The sequence below is a fragment of the Coregonus clupeaformis genome, chromosome 31 (assembly GCF_020615455.1).
Source record: "Coregonus clupeaformis isolate EN_2021a chromosome 31, ASM2061545v1, whole genome shotgun sequence".
Classification (NCBI taxonomy): domain Eukaryota; kingdom Metazoa; phylum Chordata; class Actinopteri; order Salmoniformes; family Salmonidae; genus Coregonus; species Coregonus clupeaformis.
Window position 1 is genome coordinate 23021010 of NC_059222.1, and position 15909 is coordinate 23036918.

Below are 15909 nucleotides of genomic sequence, written 5' to 3' on the forward strand. Positions count from 1 at the left end.
TGAACAAAAATAAACAACCTGCAACAATTTCAAAGATTTTACTGAGTTACAGTTCATATAAGGAAATCAGTCAATTGAAATAAATTCATTAGGCCCTAATCTATGTATTTCACATGACTGTGCAGGGGTGCAGCCATGGGTGGTTGAATGAGTTTTTTCTCCACACAAGGGCTTTATTACAGACAGAAATACCCCCCCCCAGGTGAAGAAGCAGGATGTGCCGGTCCTGGGCTGGCGTGGTTACACGTGGTCTACGGTTGTGAGGCCAGTTGGACGTACTGCTAAATTCTCACAAAACGTTTGAGGCAGCTTAGGGTAGAGAAGTGAACATTCAATGCTCTGGTGGACATTCCTGCAGTCAGCATGACAATTGCACGCTCCCTCAACTAGAGACATCTGTGGCATTGTGTTGTGACCTTTTAATGGCCCCGGGACAAGGTGCACCTGTGTATGAACTCCTGAGTGGCGCAGTGGTCTAAGGCACTGCATCGCAGTGCTAACTGTGCCACTAGAGATCCTGGTTCGAATCCCATGGGCGGCGCACAATTGGCCCAGCGTCGTCCAGGGTAGGGGAGGGAATGGCCGGCAGGGATGTAGCTCAGTTGATAGAGCATGGTGTTTGCAACGCCAGGGTTGTGGGTTCGATTCCCACGGGGGGCCAGTATAAAAAATATATATGTATTCACTAACTGTAAGTCGCTCTGGATAAGAGCGTCTGCTAAAATGACTAAAATGTAAAATGTAATGATCATGCTGTTTAATTAGCTTCTTCATTATGCCCACCTGTCAGGTGGATGGATTATCTTGGCAAAGGAGAAATGCTCACTAACAGGGATGTAAACAAATTTGTGGACAATTTGAGAGAAATAAGCATTTTGTGCATATGGAACATTTCTGGGATGTTTTTTTATTTCAGCTCATGAAACATGGGACCAACACTTTACATGTTGCTTTTATATTTTTGTTCAGCATACCATAAATCTCTGCCTGTCAGGGATTTGCTTATGTAGCCATGTCTTTAGTACATCGATCTGATGGCTATTGAGAACATATACAGTAAATGCGCAAGATGTCCCTCCTGAGATATTTGAGGACTGTTTCCCTCAGAGAACATGCAGCAGTAGCAGAAAAGAGGCATGGACGCAAACCATGCTCGGCAAACTTTCATCTGTGCAACAGTTAAACCCATTTTACGTTTTTATTTTTAAAACCATTATACATTTTAAAAACCATGCTGAAAGTTTGATACAAAATTCAACAGCCACAATGTACTCCACTGCTCTCCTCATTCATCCTGTTTCTCCTTCGCAAATACTGTACAAGTTTTAGCACCTCTAGTCACTTCATAGGGAGGAGCTGATCAGCACAGAGAATTAAGGCTAGGGTAAAGTACCATGGCTGATATCTTTACGGTTTGAAAGAAAATCTGATATAAAATGGTTAATGAGTTCTTTAAGCAGAAGAGCATTGAATAATTACAGCACAGATTCCATCCCTTCTTTAAAAAAATTAAACAAGGTAGTGCACTACACCATGATCTCAGATAGAGCCCTTAGATGTCCGCAAACACATACAAGATAAACGTTAACTAGGAAAAAAGGCACCATAACTATAAGGGTTCCTATTGCTGTGGCGAGACTAAACATAGCAGCTTCCACAATATTAAAACTATAAATAAATACTGAAGTGACTAGAACAACATGGGGGTAATGGGCCATTCATTGCAGTGCTTAGACAACATTCTCTTAATGGGAGAGAAATTTAAAGTGCCAATAATTATTTTTAAAAGATCTTCTCTATATACAAGGGTAACATGGAAGCCGTTTAAGACACCTTTCTAGTTTGATAACTGCACGTCTTAATTACTCACCAAATAATATTGGCGATATACAATTATATTATTCTATATCTAAAATATATTTAAAAACAAGCCCTATGCGCTTAATGTTTTCTTTTGCTTTATAAAATAAAGACATACAATAAGAATCAATTTAGCTATGGGTTTTCCTGAGCAAATCTGATCATCAGTACCTTGTCAGTGTCGGTTCCAATACTGCATTCTTCCTTGCGGACACGTAGGGGTCCAGCAAGTTGAGTAAGTAACAAGTTGTCCACACATTTTCATTTAGGGTGCCATTGAAGAAAAGGGCGCCACAGAGAGAGCCAAAAAACTTCAGCAGTGCCTTTTGCTGAAAGGGACAGTTAACGTGAGCATGAGAGGCTATGGTTGGTTGCCTACTGTAGTCTGCCTGTCTGTGCGAGGGTATCGATAGTTAAAAGGTCAGTGATATCAATAAGACAGGACTTCTCTTCTTTTCAAGGTCCGAGGGCAGGAGAAGTGGATTAGAGGAAGATGACACTGCAAGGAAGAATTACAAAAAAGTATGTATGCAAAAAGGTACAAAATAAATTGATTGAATACATTGACCTAATCAACAAATAGTTCATAGTTTTGTATTTGCAGTAAATTTATGTTGATATGATATTCATATGAAATATGGCCATTTTTGCTAACTACATGTACGTCAAGAGTGAACTCACATCAGGATCTCAGGAGAAGCTGACAGCCAATGAGATGGCTAAAATGAGGAGGAGAATGGCGCAGCATAATGCGATCCATATCTTCTTCTGTAGAGGAAGAGAGCGATAGAAAGGTAGTATCAAGTATCAATGTTCATTAGCTAACCTGTCCAATAATTTGCACAACAACCTTAAAATTAATTCCTACCTTGCGTGCTTTGTTTTGGTAGGTGGCAGCTTTCGCAGTGTCTGCCACTGCCTTTTCAACATAGTTAGTTGAGTTGATGATGTTGGCTTCAATGCGGTTTACCATCTCCCCCTGCATAACAGAACAACAGTTTGTCATTACAGCAAAACACTTCACTAAGGTTTTTCCCAACCAACTTTCTCAGTAACAAGTCTCCAAAGCCCATCTCTCCTTTCTCCCCAAAGTGTGTGCACTTGTACTGGTGTGGGAAATATAATGGAAAATTCATTGTACCTATGCTTGCACCAATCCAAAGCTTTTAAACCTTTGACAGTCTTACCTGAGACTCCACCTCCATGGCCAGGTACTGGAACATTTCATGCAGGTCCCTAATGCTCCTTTCCAGTTTAAGGATCTCATCATGCCGGGACTCAATCTCATTCAGCGCCTGCTTAGTGGCTTTAGCATCGATCAGGATCTACAGGAGGAAGAGAGTAAATGTTACAATCAGGTTGTGTCTGAGAAATGATATAACAAGTGTCTATTTAACTGCTCATAAAACTTAACACATCCAGTCAAGAGAACATCAACTATGCTTGAACTGAAACAGCTAAAGTAGTCCCATTCTTCTAAAGCAGGGGTGGCCAAATGGTTCCATCTACGGGATTCTCTTTCACAACTATGGCGACTATACAGATTTCTAAGAATGTCCCCAGACACAGACAATGAGTGCTTACCAAATCCAAACCTGTAGTCCAATGCAAGCAATCAAGAGTGTCTTAAACAAAACAAATCTGTCATCATTTTCCTCCAAGAGCGCCTTCAGAAAATATTCAACCCCCTTGCTTGTCCATATATGTATATATTCTTATATTCCATTCCTTACTAGTTTTGTGTGTATTGGGTATATGTTGTGAAATTGTTAGATATTATTTGTTAGATATTACTGCACTGTCGGAGCTAGAAGCACAAGCATTTCGCTACATCCGCTATAACATCTGCTAAACATGTGTATGTGACAAATAACATTTGATTTGACTGAGGGACCTTACAGATAACTGTGTGTGTAGGGTACAGAGATGGTGTAGTCATTCAAAAGTCCATGCAACTTGTTAAGCACATTTTCTCCTGAACTTATTTAGACTAACAAAGGGATTGAATACTTACTTATTGACTTAAGAAGTTTCAGTTTTTCATTTGTAATTAATTCATAAACATTTCTAAAAACAAAATTCCACTGGCATTATGGGGTATTGTGTGTATATCAGTGATACAAAATCTCAATTTAATCCATTTCAAATTCAAGCTGTAACGTGGAAAAAGTCAAGGGGGTTGAATACTTTCTGAAGGCACTGAATAAGCATGTCTTTGTCCCAAACCACACCAAAAAGAGCTTAACTAGACAATGCCATTTCAATACGTTTTTTTGTCATTCTGCTGTATCAGCAAAACACAGAGCCTGAAAAGTCATAGCTGACAGAGAACAATAAGAGGAACAGAATAATGTTGCTGGATTGCCAGCAGGTGGTTTCAGCATGAATCAATTGTGGTTAGTTTAAGTCAGGTCAGTCATACTCACATTCTGTGTGAAAACATCAGTCTGTCCACTTTCAAGCATAACATCCAACTCCTCATCTGTAACATTGGTGCCAGCTGGAGGGATACAATAACAGTTGCTGCTTTTGGGTATATTTCATTTTCACATGAAATCACCTTTGTAGATGAACTTCTACATTGTAGTCTTGAATTCAAAAGACAAAAATCCATGGTGTTGAAATCACTTTCGGATGAGCTGTATCATAACAGTAACAGATAACGTTCATACTTACTGATTCTGAGCTGCCTCTGTATCCTCTCCACGTTGCGATCTCTGTAGGAAGCCTGGATGGTGTTACAGTGGCCCATCAACTCCACAAACTCCCGAGACAAGACGCCATGCTAGAGAGAGGAGGCAGAGGGATGGAAAAAGTGTTACATTAATGTCAGCCTATTGTATATTGGATTACAATCAATACTTTATTAATTAAATAGAAGCTTCACTTGTGCTCTCTGCATCCTTAGGTTTATGGGGACGTATTTGCCATCATCATCTCCTTTTTTGGGTTCAATGGCTGTAAAAAATTAAAAATAACAATGGGTTGGATATTTCTATATTCAGGTGTATCCACTGGGGGCACCGAATCACCAGTGGTCATTAGTCAGTAGCTCATCATATCGTTTCAGCTTAGAATACTCACTGTTCAGTTTCTTCTGGATCCGCATTGCCATTGTTTTGATCTCTTCCCTAAGGGTTTGGAGTTCCCTTTTCATACCTGAACCACAAAGAAACGTTACAAACTCACCTTTTATTGACTGTCAAAAGGCAGAGTAACAAATCCCTCAGCATGTAGGGAAATGGTACCTAATAGTACGCTTAGCACAACTGCTATATCAGCAGAAAGGAAAAATGCCCTTCAAACAGAGACACTTTTTAGTGCAATGTGTCCCTTCTGACAAGACATGGAGGTCCAGTGATCAATTTGGCTACATCTCACATTACATAAGGGCATTCCCATATAAAAAGCTCCATGAGCGGTAGCATGTGAAGCTCATAGCGGCAAATTTGGTGTCAAATGAAAGCCAAGAGTCTACATTTCTGAGAAATTAAGGCATGTATACATTTTTCAACCATTTTCCATCCGAAAAATGTTGAATAAGCAAAGGCTTTGATTTCTGGTCAAACAGATGGAAAATGGGTCTTAGAAAACATCTAGCAGAAAAAGCACAATAATGTTGAAGACCCCTGCCAACTAATATCAACATTTATATTTAGTTTTGCAAAATGATCTGCCTTCTGTAAGTTAAAAAAATATTGCCTAGTGTCGTCATTCTGTTACCAAAAACCCACATCTTTAAGACATTTTCTAATTTCCCTCCCTCATGAGGGATGATAATGAAAGTTCAGATGTAAAAAGTAAAAAAGGTACACCTACCAATTAGTTATTTAAGCAATAATACATGAGGCCATGTGTTATGACATTTTTATCATGGCTGTTAAGTGGTCATAGCCTCTCGAGTGTATTTTTGATTTTATTCATACCTGCATGAAAAAACAAGATTCTTTCCCAAACCATCAATTTTTCAACAAAACGTGATGTTACTTTCACTATCACTGGTTGTCAAGTGCAATTAACGGCATTCTCTGGTCATTAGTTATATTCGTAATGACTGCTATGTAACGCGAAACTACCCAAGTGCGGGTTGATAGTTCCAGAACTTTGCAGGTTGCTATGGCAAACAAAAATGGTTGCTATGGAGGCTCTTCCCTCGCTAGCTAGCCAACACAGCTAACACAATCACTTCAGACTGAGGCTTGAAAGACTGCAAACTAGCTGCGTTTCGTTTTACTTGTTTATCTATTGACATTTCTTTGTGTATCCATACAAATAATGCTGAATCATGATATCGACTGGCTGAGAAAATCTGCCTGTCTTTATTGCAACAATGTTGCAAATGTCAGAGATAATGTCTAGATGCTTTTTACAGTAGAGATCAAGTTTATACATTGCATGACTGAGCAGATGAGACAGTGGATCTGTAAAAGTAATAGTACTGTGTTGCTAGGCAACGGCACTTTTTATAATGTGCCCATGTGTATGTTGTCTAGTATATCATGGGCAGGATAGACTAACAATGGGAATTTCAAACCACCTGTTGTATAAAATGTTTTAACTGAGAAGAATTTGGTTTATGATTTATTAAGTGATTAAAACGTGTCATTATGTTACCAAATCGACCAAAGAATCTGTAACAATGACTGCAACTGAATTGGCTACAATGAGAATTCATAGTAGGGTTGTTCCATGTCATTTCAGCATGCCATGACACCCACCATCTCAGATTGTTCTGATATCATTTCTGTAGTTAGAAAACAGATAAGATTAGCATTCCTGCAACATTATTTTGTTGAAATATAATTTGATCTGAGAAATAACCCAAATTGGCTATTTTAATTTATAGGATTCAAATACTATTAAATAAATATAGTAGTACCTAACATCTGATTTGGACCAAACTTTTTTCTAAACATTTCTAGGTTTCTATCCAATTGGCAACAGATTTTCATGCGAATATTCTAAAATCAGCATAAAGGAAATATGCGCATTTCCCCACCAATGGTGTGTTTCCACCAAACGTACTTGTTGCGGATAAAAATCTGTATGTGATGACATAGTGCACACAAAATGTACTTTTTCGCTTACATTTTCATGTACCCGTATAAAAATCGAAAGTTCAATGTTTTTCCATCGCATTTTCAATTATCCCGATAGTTTTGTCACAAAAACTGTTGAGTTAAAAAGCAAATGTGCCGGTCTAAGGCATTGCCGTGCTTGAGGCGTCATTACAGAACCGGGTTCGATCCGGGGCTGTGTCGCAGCCGGCCGCGACCGGGAGACCCATGAGGCGACGCACAATTGGCCCAGCATCGTCCGGGTTAGGGGAGGATTTGGCCGGCTGGGATGTCCTTGTCCCATCGTGCTCTAGCGACTCCTGTGGCGGGCCGGGAGCATGCAAGCTGACATGGTCGCCAGTTGTACGGCGTTTCCTCCGATACATTGGTACGGCTGGCTTCCGGGTTAAGCGAGCAGTGTGTCACGAAGCAGTGCGGCTTGGCAGGGTCGTGTTTCGGAGGATGCATGGCTCTCGACCTTCGCCTCTCCCGAGTCTGAATGGGAGTTGCAGCGATGGGACAAGACTGTAACTACCAATTGGATATCATAAAAAATATATATAAAACAAAGCTAATCTGCCTACTCTGGTAGGCTGTGGGGGTAGGTTAATACATTTTACAGACACAAAAAGATCCCACCATGTCGAACGGACAAATAATCTGTTGCCATTTATAAAATTGTACCGAAACTTCCTGCTTCCATCACAGCTGTGGATGGAAATGAGGCTAGAGAGTAAGACATGAGGAATCCAAAGAAATAGTCAAAAGCCACCCACGGAACCCCCACACCAATCCCACCCCAACAACGAGTATACAGTATCAGTTCTCCATGTCTGACAAGTAGTATGGAGCTGTGGCTTGGAATATTGTTTCTTCATCCTATGTAATGTATTCTCAGTGAATTTGGTGATGTTTTTTCCCCCTGTTCAAAGAAAGTCACTAACCAGGTTTCCATCCAACCTTTTATTGCGAGTAAAGTACATGTCGGATAAAAAATTATGTCATGACAGGCATGATGGAAACAGAACATTTGTCGATAAACTTTATAAATGTCGACAAAATAAAATAAGCTAGACAAGGTGGGATCTTTTTGTGTCTGTAAAATTAATTATGCAAGACATTTCAGTGGAAATGCTTTTATGCGCAATTATTGATATAATAACCATCATATCGAAGTAAACTTGGAGTCACGCGATGACATGAGTGGTCATCCCACTACGACTCGTCGGGAAAGCATGCAGTTAATTAGGCTACAGATGAAATAAGTTATAATGAACTTCACAGGGTGGTGAAAGTGCAAGAAGATGAGCTTGATGCTCCTTTCCAATATATACAGTGGCTTGCGAAAGTATTCACCCCCCATGGCATTTTTCCTATTTTGTTGCCTTACAACCTGGAATTTAAATGGATTTTGTTTTAGGTTTGTATCATTTGATTTACACAACATGCCCACCACCTTGAAGATGCAACATATTTTTCATTGTGAAACAAACAAGAAATAAGACAAAAAAACAGAAAACTTGAGCGTGCATAACTATTCACCCCCCCAAAGTAAATACGTTGTAGAGCCTGCAAGTCTCTTGGGGTATGTATCTATAAGCTTGGCACATAAAGCCACTGGGATTTTTACCCATTTTTCAAGGCAAAACTGCTCCAGCTCCTTCAAGTTGGATGGGTTCTGCCGGTATACAGCAATCTTTAACTCATACCACAGATTCTCAATTGGATTGAGGTCTGGGCTTTGACTACGCAATTCCAAGATATTTAAATGTTTCCCCTTAAACCACCCGAGTGTTGCTTTAGGAGTATGCTTAGGGTCATTGTCCTGCTGGAAGGTGGACCTCCGTCCCAGTCTCAAATCTCTGGAAGACTGAAACAGGTTTCCCTCAAGAATTTCCCTGTATTTAGCGCCATCCATCATTCCTTCAATTCTGACCAGTTTCCCAGTCCCTGCCGATGAAAAACATCCCCACACCATGATGCAGCCACCACCATGCTAGACTGTGGGGATGGTGTTCTCAGAGTGATGAGAGGTGTTGGGTTTGCGCCAGACATAGCGTTTTCCTTGATTGCCAAAAAGCTCAATTTTAGTCTCATCTGACCAGAGTACCTTCTTCCATATGTTTGGGGAGTCTCCCTCGTGCCTTTAGGCGAACACCAAACGTGTTTGCTTATTTTTTTCTTTAAGCAATGGCTTTTTTCTGGCCACTCTTCCGTAAAGCCCAACCCTGTGGAGTGTACGGCTTAAAGTGGTCCTATGGACAGATCCTCCAATCTCTGCTTTGGAGCTTTGCAGCTCCTTCAGGGTTATCTTTGGTCTCTTTGTTGACTCTCTGATTAATGCCCTCCTTGCCTGGTCCGTGAGTTTTGGTGGGCGGCCCTCTCTTGGCAGGTTTGTTGTGGTGCCATATTATTTCCATTTTTTTTAAATAATGGATTTAATGGCGCTCCGTTGGATGTTCAAAGTTTCTGATATTTTTTATAACCCAACCCTGATCTTTACTTCTCCACAACTTTGTCCCTGACCTGTTTGGAGAGCTCCTTGGTCTTTATGGTGCCGCTTGCTTGGTGGTACCCCTTGCTTAGTGGTGTTGCAGACTCTGGGGCCTTTCAGAACAGGCGTATATACTGAGATCATGTGACAGATCATGTGAAACACTTAGATTGCACACAGGAGGACTTTATTTAACTTATTATGTGACTTCTGAAGGTAATTGGTTGCACCAGATCTTATTTAGGGGCTTCATAGCAAAGGGGGTGAATATATATGCACGCACCACTTTTCTTTTATGTATTTTTTAGACTTTTTTGAAACAAGATATTTTTTTCATTTCACTTCACCAATTTTGAATATTTTGTGTATGTCCATTAAATGAAATCCAAATAAAATGCATTTTAATTACAGGTTGTACTGCAACAAAATAGGAAAAAACGCCAAGGGGGCTAAATACTTTTTCAAGGCACTGTATTGAGGGTCTTATTCTGGTGACATGATCACCCCTGCCAACTAATATCAACATTTATATTTAGTTTTGCAAAATGATCTGCCTTCTGAAAGTTTAAAAAATATTGCCTAGTGTCGTCATTCTGTTATCAAAAACAAAAAAATTAATGGTAGGTTTATTTGAACAGTGAGAGACAGAATAACAACAAAAAAATCCAGAAAAACACATGTCAAAAATGTTGTAAATTGATTTGCATTTTAATGAGGGAAATAAGTATTTGACCCCTCTGCAAAACATGACTTAGTACTTGGTGGCAAAACCCTTGTTGGCAATCACAGAGGTCAGACATTTCATGTAGTTGGCCATCAGGTTTGCACACATCTCAGGAGGGATTTTGTCCCACTCCTCTTTGCAGATCTTCTCCAAGTCATTAAGGTTTCGAGGATGACGTTTGGCAACTCGAACCTTCAGCTCCCTCCACAGATTTTCTATAGGATTAAGGTCTGGAGACTGGCTAGTCTTAATGTGCTTCTACTTGAGCCACTCCTTTGTTGCCTTTGTGTGTTTTGGGTCATTGTCATGCTGGAATACCCATCCACGACCCATTTTCAATGCCCTGGCTGAGGGAAGGAGGTTCTCACTCAAGATTTGATGGTACATGGCCCCGTCCATCGTCCCTTTGATGCGGTGAAGTTGTCCTGTCCCCTTAGCAGAAAAACACCCCCAAAGCATAATGTTTCCACCTCCATGTTTGACGGTGGGGATGGTGTTCTTGGGGTCATAGGCAGCATTCCTCCTCCTCCAAACACGGCGAGTTGAGTTGATGCCAAAGAGCTCGATTTTGGTCTCATCTGACCACAACACTTTCACCCAGTTCTCCTCTGAATCATTCAGATGTTCATTGGCAAACTTCAGACAGCCATGTATATGTGCTTTCTTGAGCAGGGGGACCTTGCGGGCGCTGCAGGATTTCAGTCCTTCACGGCGTAGTGTGTTACCAATTGTTTTCTTGGTGACTATGGTCCCAGCTGCCTTGAAATCATTGACAAGATCCTCCCGTGTAGTTCTGGGCTGATTTCTCACCGTTCTCATGATCATTGCAACTCCACGAGGTGAGATCTTGCATGGAGCCCCAGGCCAAGGGAGATTGACAGTTATTTTGTGTTTCTTCCATTTGCGAATAATCGCACCAACTGTTGTCACCTTCTCACCAAGCTGCTTGGCGATGGTCTTGTAGCCCATTCCAGCCTTGTGTAGGTCTACAATCAAGCTCTTTGGTCTTGGCCATGGTGGAGAGTTTGGAATCGGATTGATTGATTGATCTGTGGACAGGTGTCTTTTATACAGGTAACAAAGTGAGATTAGGAGCACTCCCTTTAAGAGTGTGCTCCTAATCTGAGCTCGTTACCTGTATAAAAGACACCTGGGAGCCAGAAATCTTTCTGATTGAGAGGGGGTCAAATACTTATTTCCCTCATTAAAATGCAAATCAATTTATAACATTTTTGACATGCGTTTTTCTGGATTTTTCTGTTGTTATTCTGTCTCTCACTGTTCAAATAAACCTACCATTAAAATTATAGACTGACCATTTCTTTGTCAGTGGGCAAATGTACAAAATCAGCAGGGGATCAAATACTTTTTTCCCTCACTGTAAGTGGTCATAGCCACTCGAGTGTATTATTGCTTTTATTCAATGGGTTACCAACATGAAAAAACAAGATTCTTTCCCAAACCATCAATTTTTCAACAAAACGTGATGTTACTTTCACTAACACTGGTTGTCAAGTGCAATTAACGGCATTCTCTGGTCATTAGTTCTATTCGTATTGACTGCGCTCTGGAGCAGGTTTTCATCAAGGATCTCTCTGTACTTTGCTCCGTTCATCTTTGCCTCGATCCTGACTAGTCTCCCAGTCCCTGCCGCTGAAAAACATCCCCACAGCATGATGCTGCCACACACCATGCTTCACCGTAGGGATGGTGCCAGGTTTCCTCCAGACGTGACGCTTGGCATTCAGGCCAAAAAGTTCAATATTGGTTTCATCAGACCAGAGAATCTTGTTTCTCATGGTCTGAGTCCTTTAGGTGCCTTTTGGCAAACTCCAAACGGGCTGTCGTGCCTTTTCCTGAGGAGAGGCTTCCGTCTGGCCACTCTACCATAAAGGCCTGATTGGTGGAGTGCTGCAGAGATGGTTGTCCTTCTGGAAGATTCTCCCATCTCCACAGAGGAACTCTGGAGCTCTGTCAAAGTGACCATCGGGTTCTTGGTCACTTCCCTGTCCAAGGCCCTTCTCTCCCGATTGCTCAGTTTGGCCGGGCAGCCAGCTCTAGGAAGAGTCTTGGTGGTTCCAAACTTCTTCCATTTAAGAATGATGGAGGCCACTGTGTTCTTGGGGACCTTCAATGCTGCAAAAATATCTAAAAACCTGTTTTCGCTTTGTAATTATAGGGTATAGTGTGTAGATTGATGAGGAAAACAATTAATTTAATCAATTTTATAATAAGGCTGTAATGTAACAAAATGTGGAAAAAGTCAAGGGGTCTGAATACTTTCCGAATGCACTGTTTGCACCATTTACTTAAATTTTACATTTTAGTCATTTAGCAGACGCTCTTATCCAGAGCGACTTACAGTTAGTGAGTGCATACATTTTTCATACTGGCCCCCCGTGGGAATCGAACCCACAACCCTGGCGTTGCAAGCGCCATGCTCTACCAACTGAGCTACAGGAGGCCCTACTTGCATTCAATTTGTGACAGAAATGCTAAAAGGTTAGCAATTGAAACAGTAGACAACAAAACTAAAGCATTGGACTGCTGCTGTCTGACCTTGTCCATTGCTTACAGGATAAGGTAAACCAATGTCATTTTGTAATTTGGGTGAACTATCCCTTTAAAAAAATCATTATCAATAAAATCAGCTAAAACAGCACCATCTAGTGGTCAGAACCGGATAATATCAGGATGAGACAAACAACTTCAAATACTACTTCTACACATTAAGCCTACATAGGACGAACAAACAATACTCCGAGCCGCAGCTCCATACTACTTGTCAGACATAGAGAACTGATACTATATACTTGTTGTTGGGGTGGTATTGGCATGGCACTCCCTGGGTGGCGTTTGACCATATCTTTGGATTTCTCAAGTCTAAATCATTGTTCAAAACAAAGTTTGGTCCAAATCGGGTGTTAGGTACTATATTTATTGAATATTATATAAATCCTATAAATTAAAAATGGCCAATTTGGGTGCTATCAATTAGCTTAATTTCTCAGAGATCAAATTATATTTCAACAAAATGTTGCAGGAATGCTAATCTTATGTTTCTAAAAACAGAAACTACTTCAGAACAATCTGAGATGGTGGGTGTCAATCTTCTTTCTTGTGCTTTTTGAGGTGGAATGACCCAGGAGTCACAAACCACAGTTGTGTCACCTGCTACTGTCCTCCCTTCCACTGACATACTGTTATATTCAGCTCATAACTGTTTTCTTTGTTGCATGGTGGTCAACGCAAGAGTGTAAAAACAGTCTGGAAAACCCCTCCCTCTCCTTGTCTCACTTCTCTCTCTCTCCAGTTAATGTCATCTCTCCTGGCTCTTACTGACACCTACCCATGAGACCCTTCTTTTTCCATTTACTGTAACCAGCCCTCTCACCCACTGAGCACCAACTGACACCGGACGTCCACGGACGTTGAAAAGTAGTTCAAATTTGGTCAGTCCAAATCTGAACCAATCATAAGACGTCTGCTGTTTCACATGTTTGGACAGCACAGTACAGTAAAGTAGAGTTTGTCAGTACAATATAGTACTGTACAATAGAGTAGAGTATAGTACATTAGAGCACACTAGAGTACAGTACAGCAATTTACTGTATTGTAGTGTTCTGAACTATACTCTACTGTGCTTTGCTGTACTCTACTGTAATGTCCAAACTTGTGAAACAGACATCTATGATTCTTACAGATTTGGTGCGGTCTGGACCATGGTCATGTTTGGGGGGGGGCTCATTAGAATAATAGTGAATGTATAGAATAATACCCAAACATGCAAAGGAGGATATTGCATTTTTCTACCTTTGTGTACTTATTCAGGATACATCACCATGGAAGAGAATGACATGAATAATTCTGCATTTCTGTATAGTACAGATCAGGGACCCATGATGTCATTCAGTTACCATCACTCACTGTAGTTCAATAACCAAAAGGTTTTTTTTCAAACTCAAGGTGTCATATCATAGCCGACACCCCATTCTTTCTGCAGACATCTTTGAATCTTAATTCGGAGTAGATATTTTATTTTGATTATTTAACCTGTATTTTATATTTAACAGAGCTTTTGGAATTGCCCATATTCTATGTATATCATATAATAACTCCTACATACATTACCACCATGCCATATATTTACATTCAGCATATTAGCAAATAATGTCAGTGTGTTAGTGTTGATCTACTGACCGTCCTCTGGCAGTGCCACACCCAACACTGTCTTCTGTTTGTTCTCAAGGTCAGAGACCACCTTTTTAAGCGTCTCCATTACCTCTCGAATCTCTAGGACCTGATGAGAAGGGATAAACAGGCTGGTAAATGTAATAGCTAAACTGTGAAATTGCTTTTTTGGGGCACTAAAGTAAGGACCAGGAAACAAATTCTGCATCATCGTGTGTATCACTGACAAGATGACTGTTCGCATAACATGTACATTGGGCATACAGAAAAGCTACTGGTTTTGACTAGACAATATTTCGGCCAGATCAAGAATGATAGTTATGTTGGCACAACAAACTGTTCCTGTGCTTGGCATCCACAACCACAAGCCAAGAGAAAAGTACTGCTGAGAAGCATAACATTGAAACTGACATCAAGTCACCATAAAAATGCAAACAGATGCCTTGACTGTTGAATTAAGTTGCATGATTTCACCTTCTTGAAAAAAACGTCCTTCTCTTCCTTCATTGTAGAAATCCCCGGTTTGATCATAAGGGCCCTACCCTCTTCATCCTCGTCTGACGCCTCTGCGGTCTGGTGTGTGAGGAAGAGAGAATAGGGAAATATTGGATCAAATCATCACGTCATTAGCATGTAAGTCCAACATGCAACCCATATTGAGTGCGCCATTGAACTTTCACTACACTTTTAGCCACTGGCCCATCCTTGGTTGTAGACTCTCTTAACTATGCTAATTTAGCTAGCTATCCTAGGTTAACAAGTAGCTTGCTAGGTTCACCAATTATCAAGCAATGTAGCTAGCTAGCACTAATAGCTACCAGATAAAGAATAAATTGAATACCCTATGAAATAGCTACAAATTCTGCAGCTGACCATGCATAAAAGTCTAAATTCATTGATATTGGTTAGTAACTAGCCTGCTAGCTAGCCTGTTTTTCTTTTTAAACTCACATTGCCAAGTTCCTTGGTTCGGTCCCGCATTTCCTCTCAGGCCAAATGCAATGTATTAACGAAGATACTATTACGATATCCTATATCAAGGTAAAGAAAATGTTGATCAAATGAGCAATAAAACATAAAAACGTTTGTGTCATTCAACTAGTAAACTCTGGTAAACTGCTACCACAGATATAAAACATCCTCTTCAGCTAGGATTTCAGAGAAAGAGAACACATCCGCCACCTATCGACCCAATCATTTTTCAACGCAAGGATAGATACAATACGGTGTTCTTCTTCTTCAGTGAGCGTTATCGGCGGTTGGCATCCAACGTTATGGTGCATTACCGCCACCTACCGTACTGGAGTGTAGGCCAGAGACGGGGATAAAGTACATTTTATTTTTATTTAACTAGGCAAGTCAGTTAAGAACAAATTCTTATTTACAATGACGGCCTTTCCTGATGGATGCTTTCCTATCACGTTTAATGTCTTATTTAACTGGCTGTGTCCCACCCTTAATCTTGTAAAAATAGCCTCCTCTCTTCTGCCCCTTCCTGCCATCCACCCCTACCCGACTTTCATCTGTACTTGAAATAAATGCCTTCCCTTATTATTTAAATTCCACTGCTCCTGCCATCTCTT

The 15909-nt window shown here is 40.6% G+C and overlaps 1 protein-coding gene across 1 annotated transcript; it reads right to left on the reverse strand.

The window, feature by feature from the left end:
* Positions 1–1184: 1184 nt before the first annotated feature.
* On the reverse strand, positions 1185–15522 carry LOC121547264 (syntaxin-4-like). Its single transcript, XM_041858439.2, has 11 exons — positions 15278–15522; positions 14801–14899; positions 14336–14435; positions 4945–5019; positions 4748–4818; positions 4537–4645; positions 4287–4360; positions 3048–3185; positions 2729–2839; positions 2542–2628; positions 1185–2359 (listed from the first exon to the last, which is right to left on the reverse strand). Exons 1-10 carry the CDS (start codon positions 15305–15307, stop codon positions 2551–2553), a joined length of 885 nt encoding a protein of 294 aa, XP_041714373.2. The 5' UTR covers positions 15308–15522; the 3' UTR covers positions 1185–2359; positions 2542–2550.
* Between the last annotated feature and the right edge of the window lie 387 nt (positions 15523–15909).

What these genes read in the sequence shown, in the direction of transcription:
- LOC121547264 (XM_041858439.2), bottom strand. Translation starts at nt 15,307, where the DNA reads ATGCGGGACCGAACCAAGGAACTTGGCAAT. An exon ending in GAACCAAGGAACTTGGCAAT is followed by an intron (nt 14,900 to 15,277) that starts GTGAGTTTAAAA and finishes CTCACACACCAG; the next exon opens with ACCGCAGAGGCGTCAGACGA. An exon ending in AGGACGTTTTTTTCAAGAAG is followed by an intron (nt 14,436 to 14,800) that starts GTGAAATCATGC and finishes CCTTCTCATCAG; the next exon opens with GTCCTAGAGATTCGAGAGGT.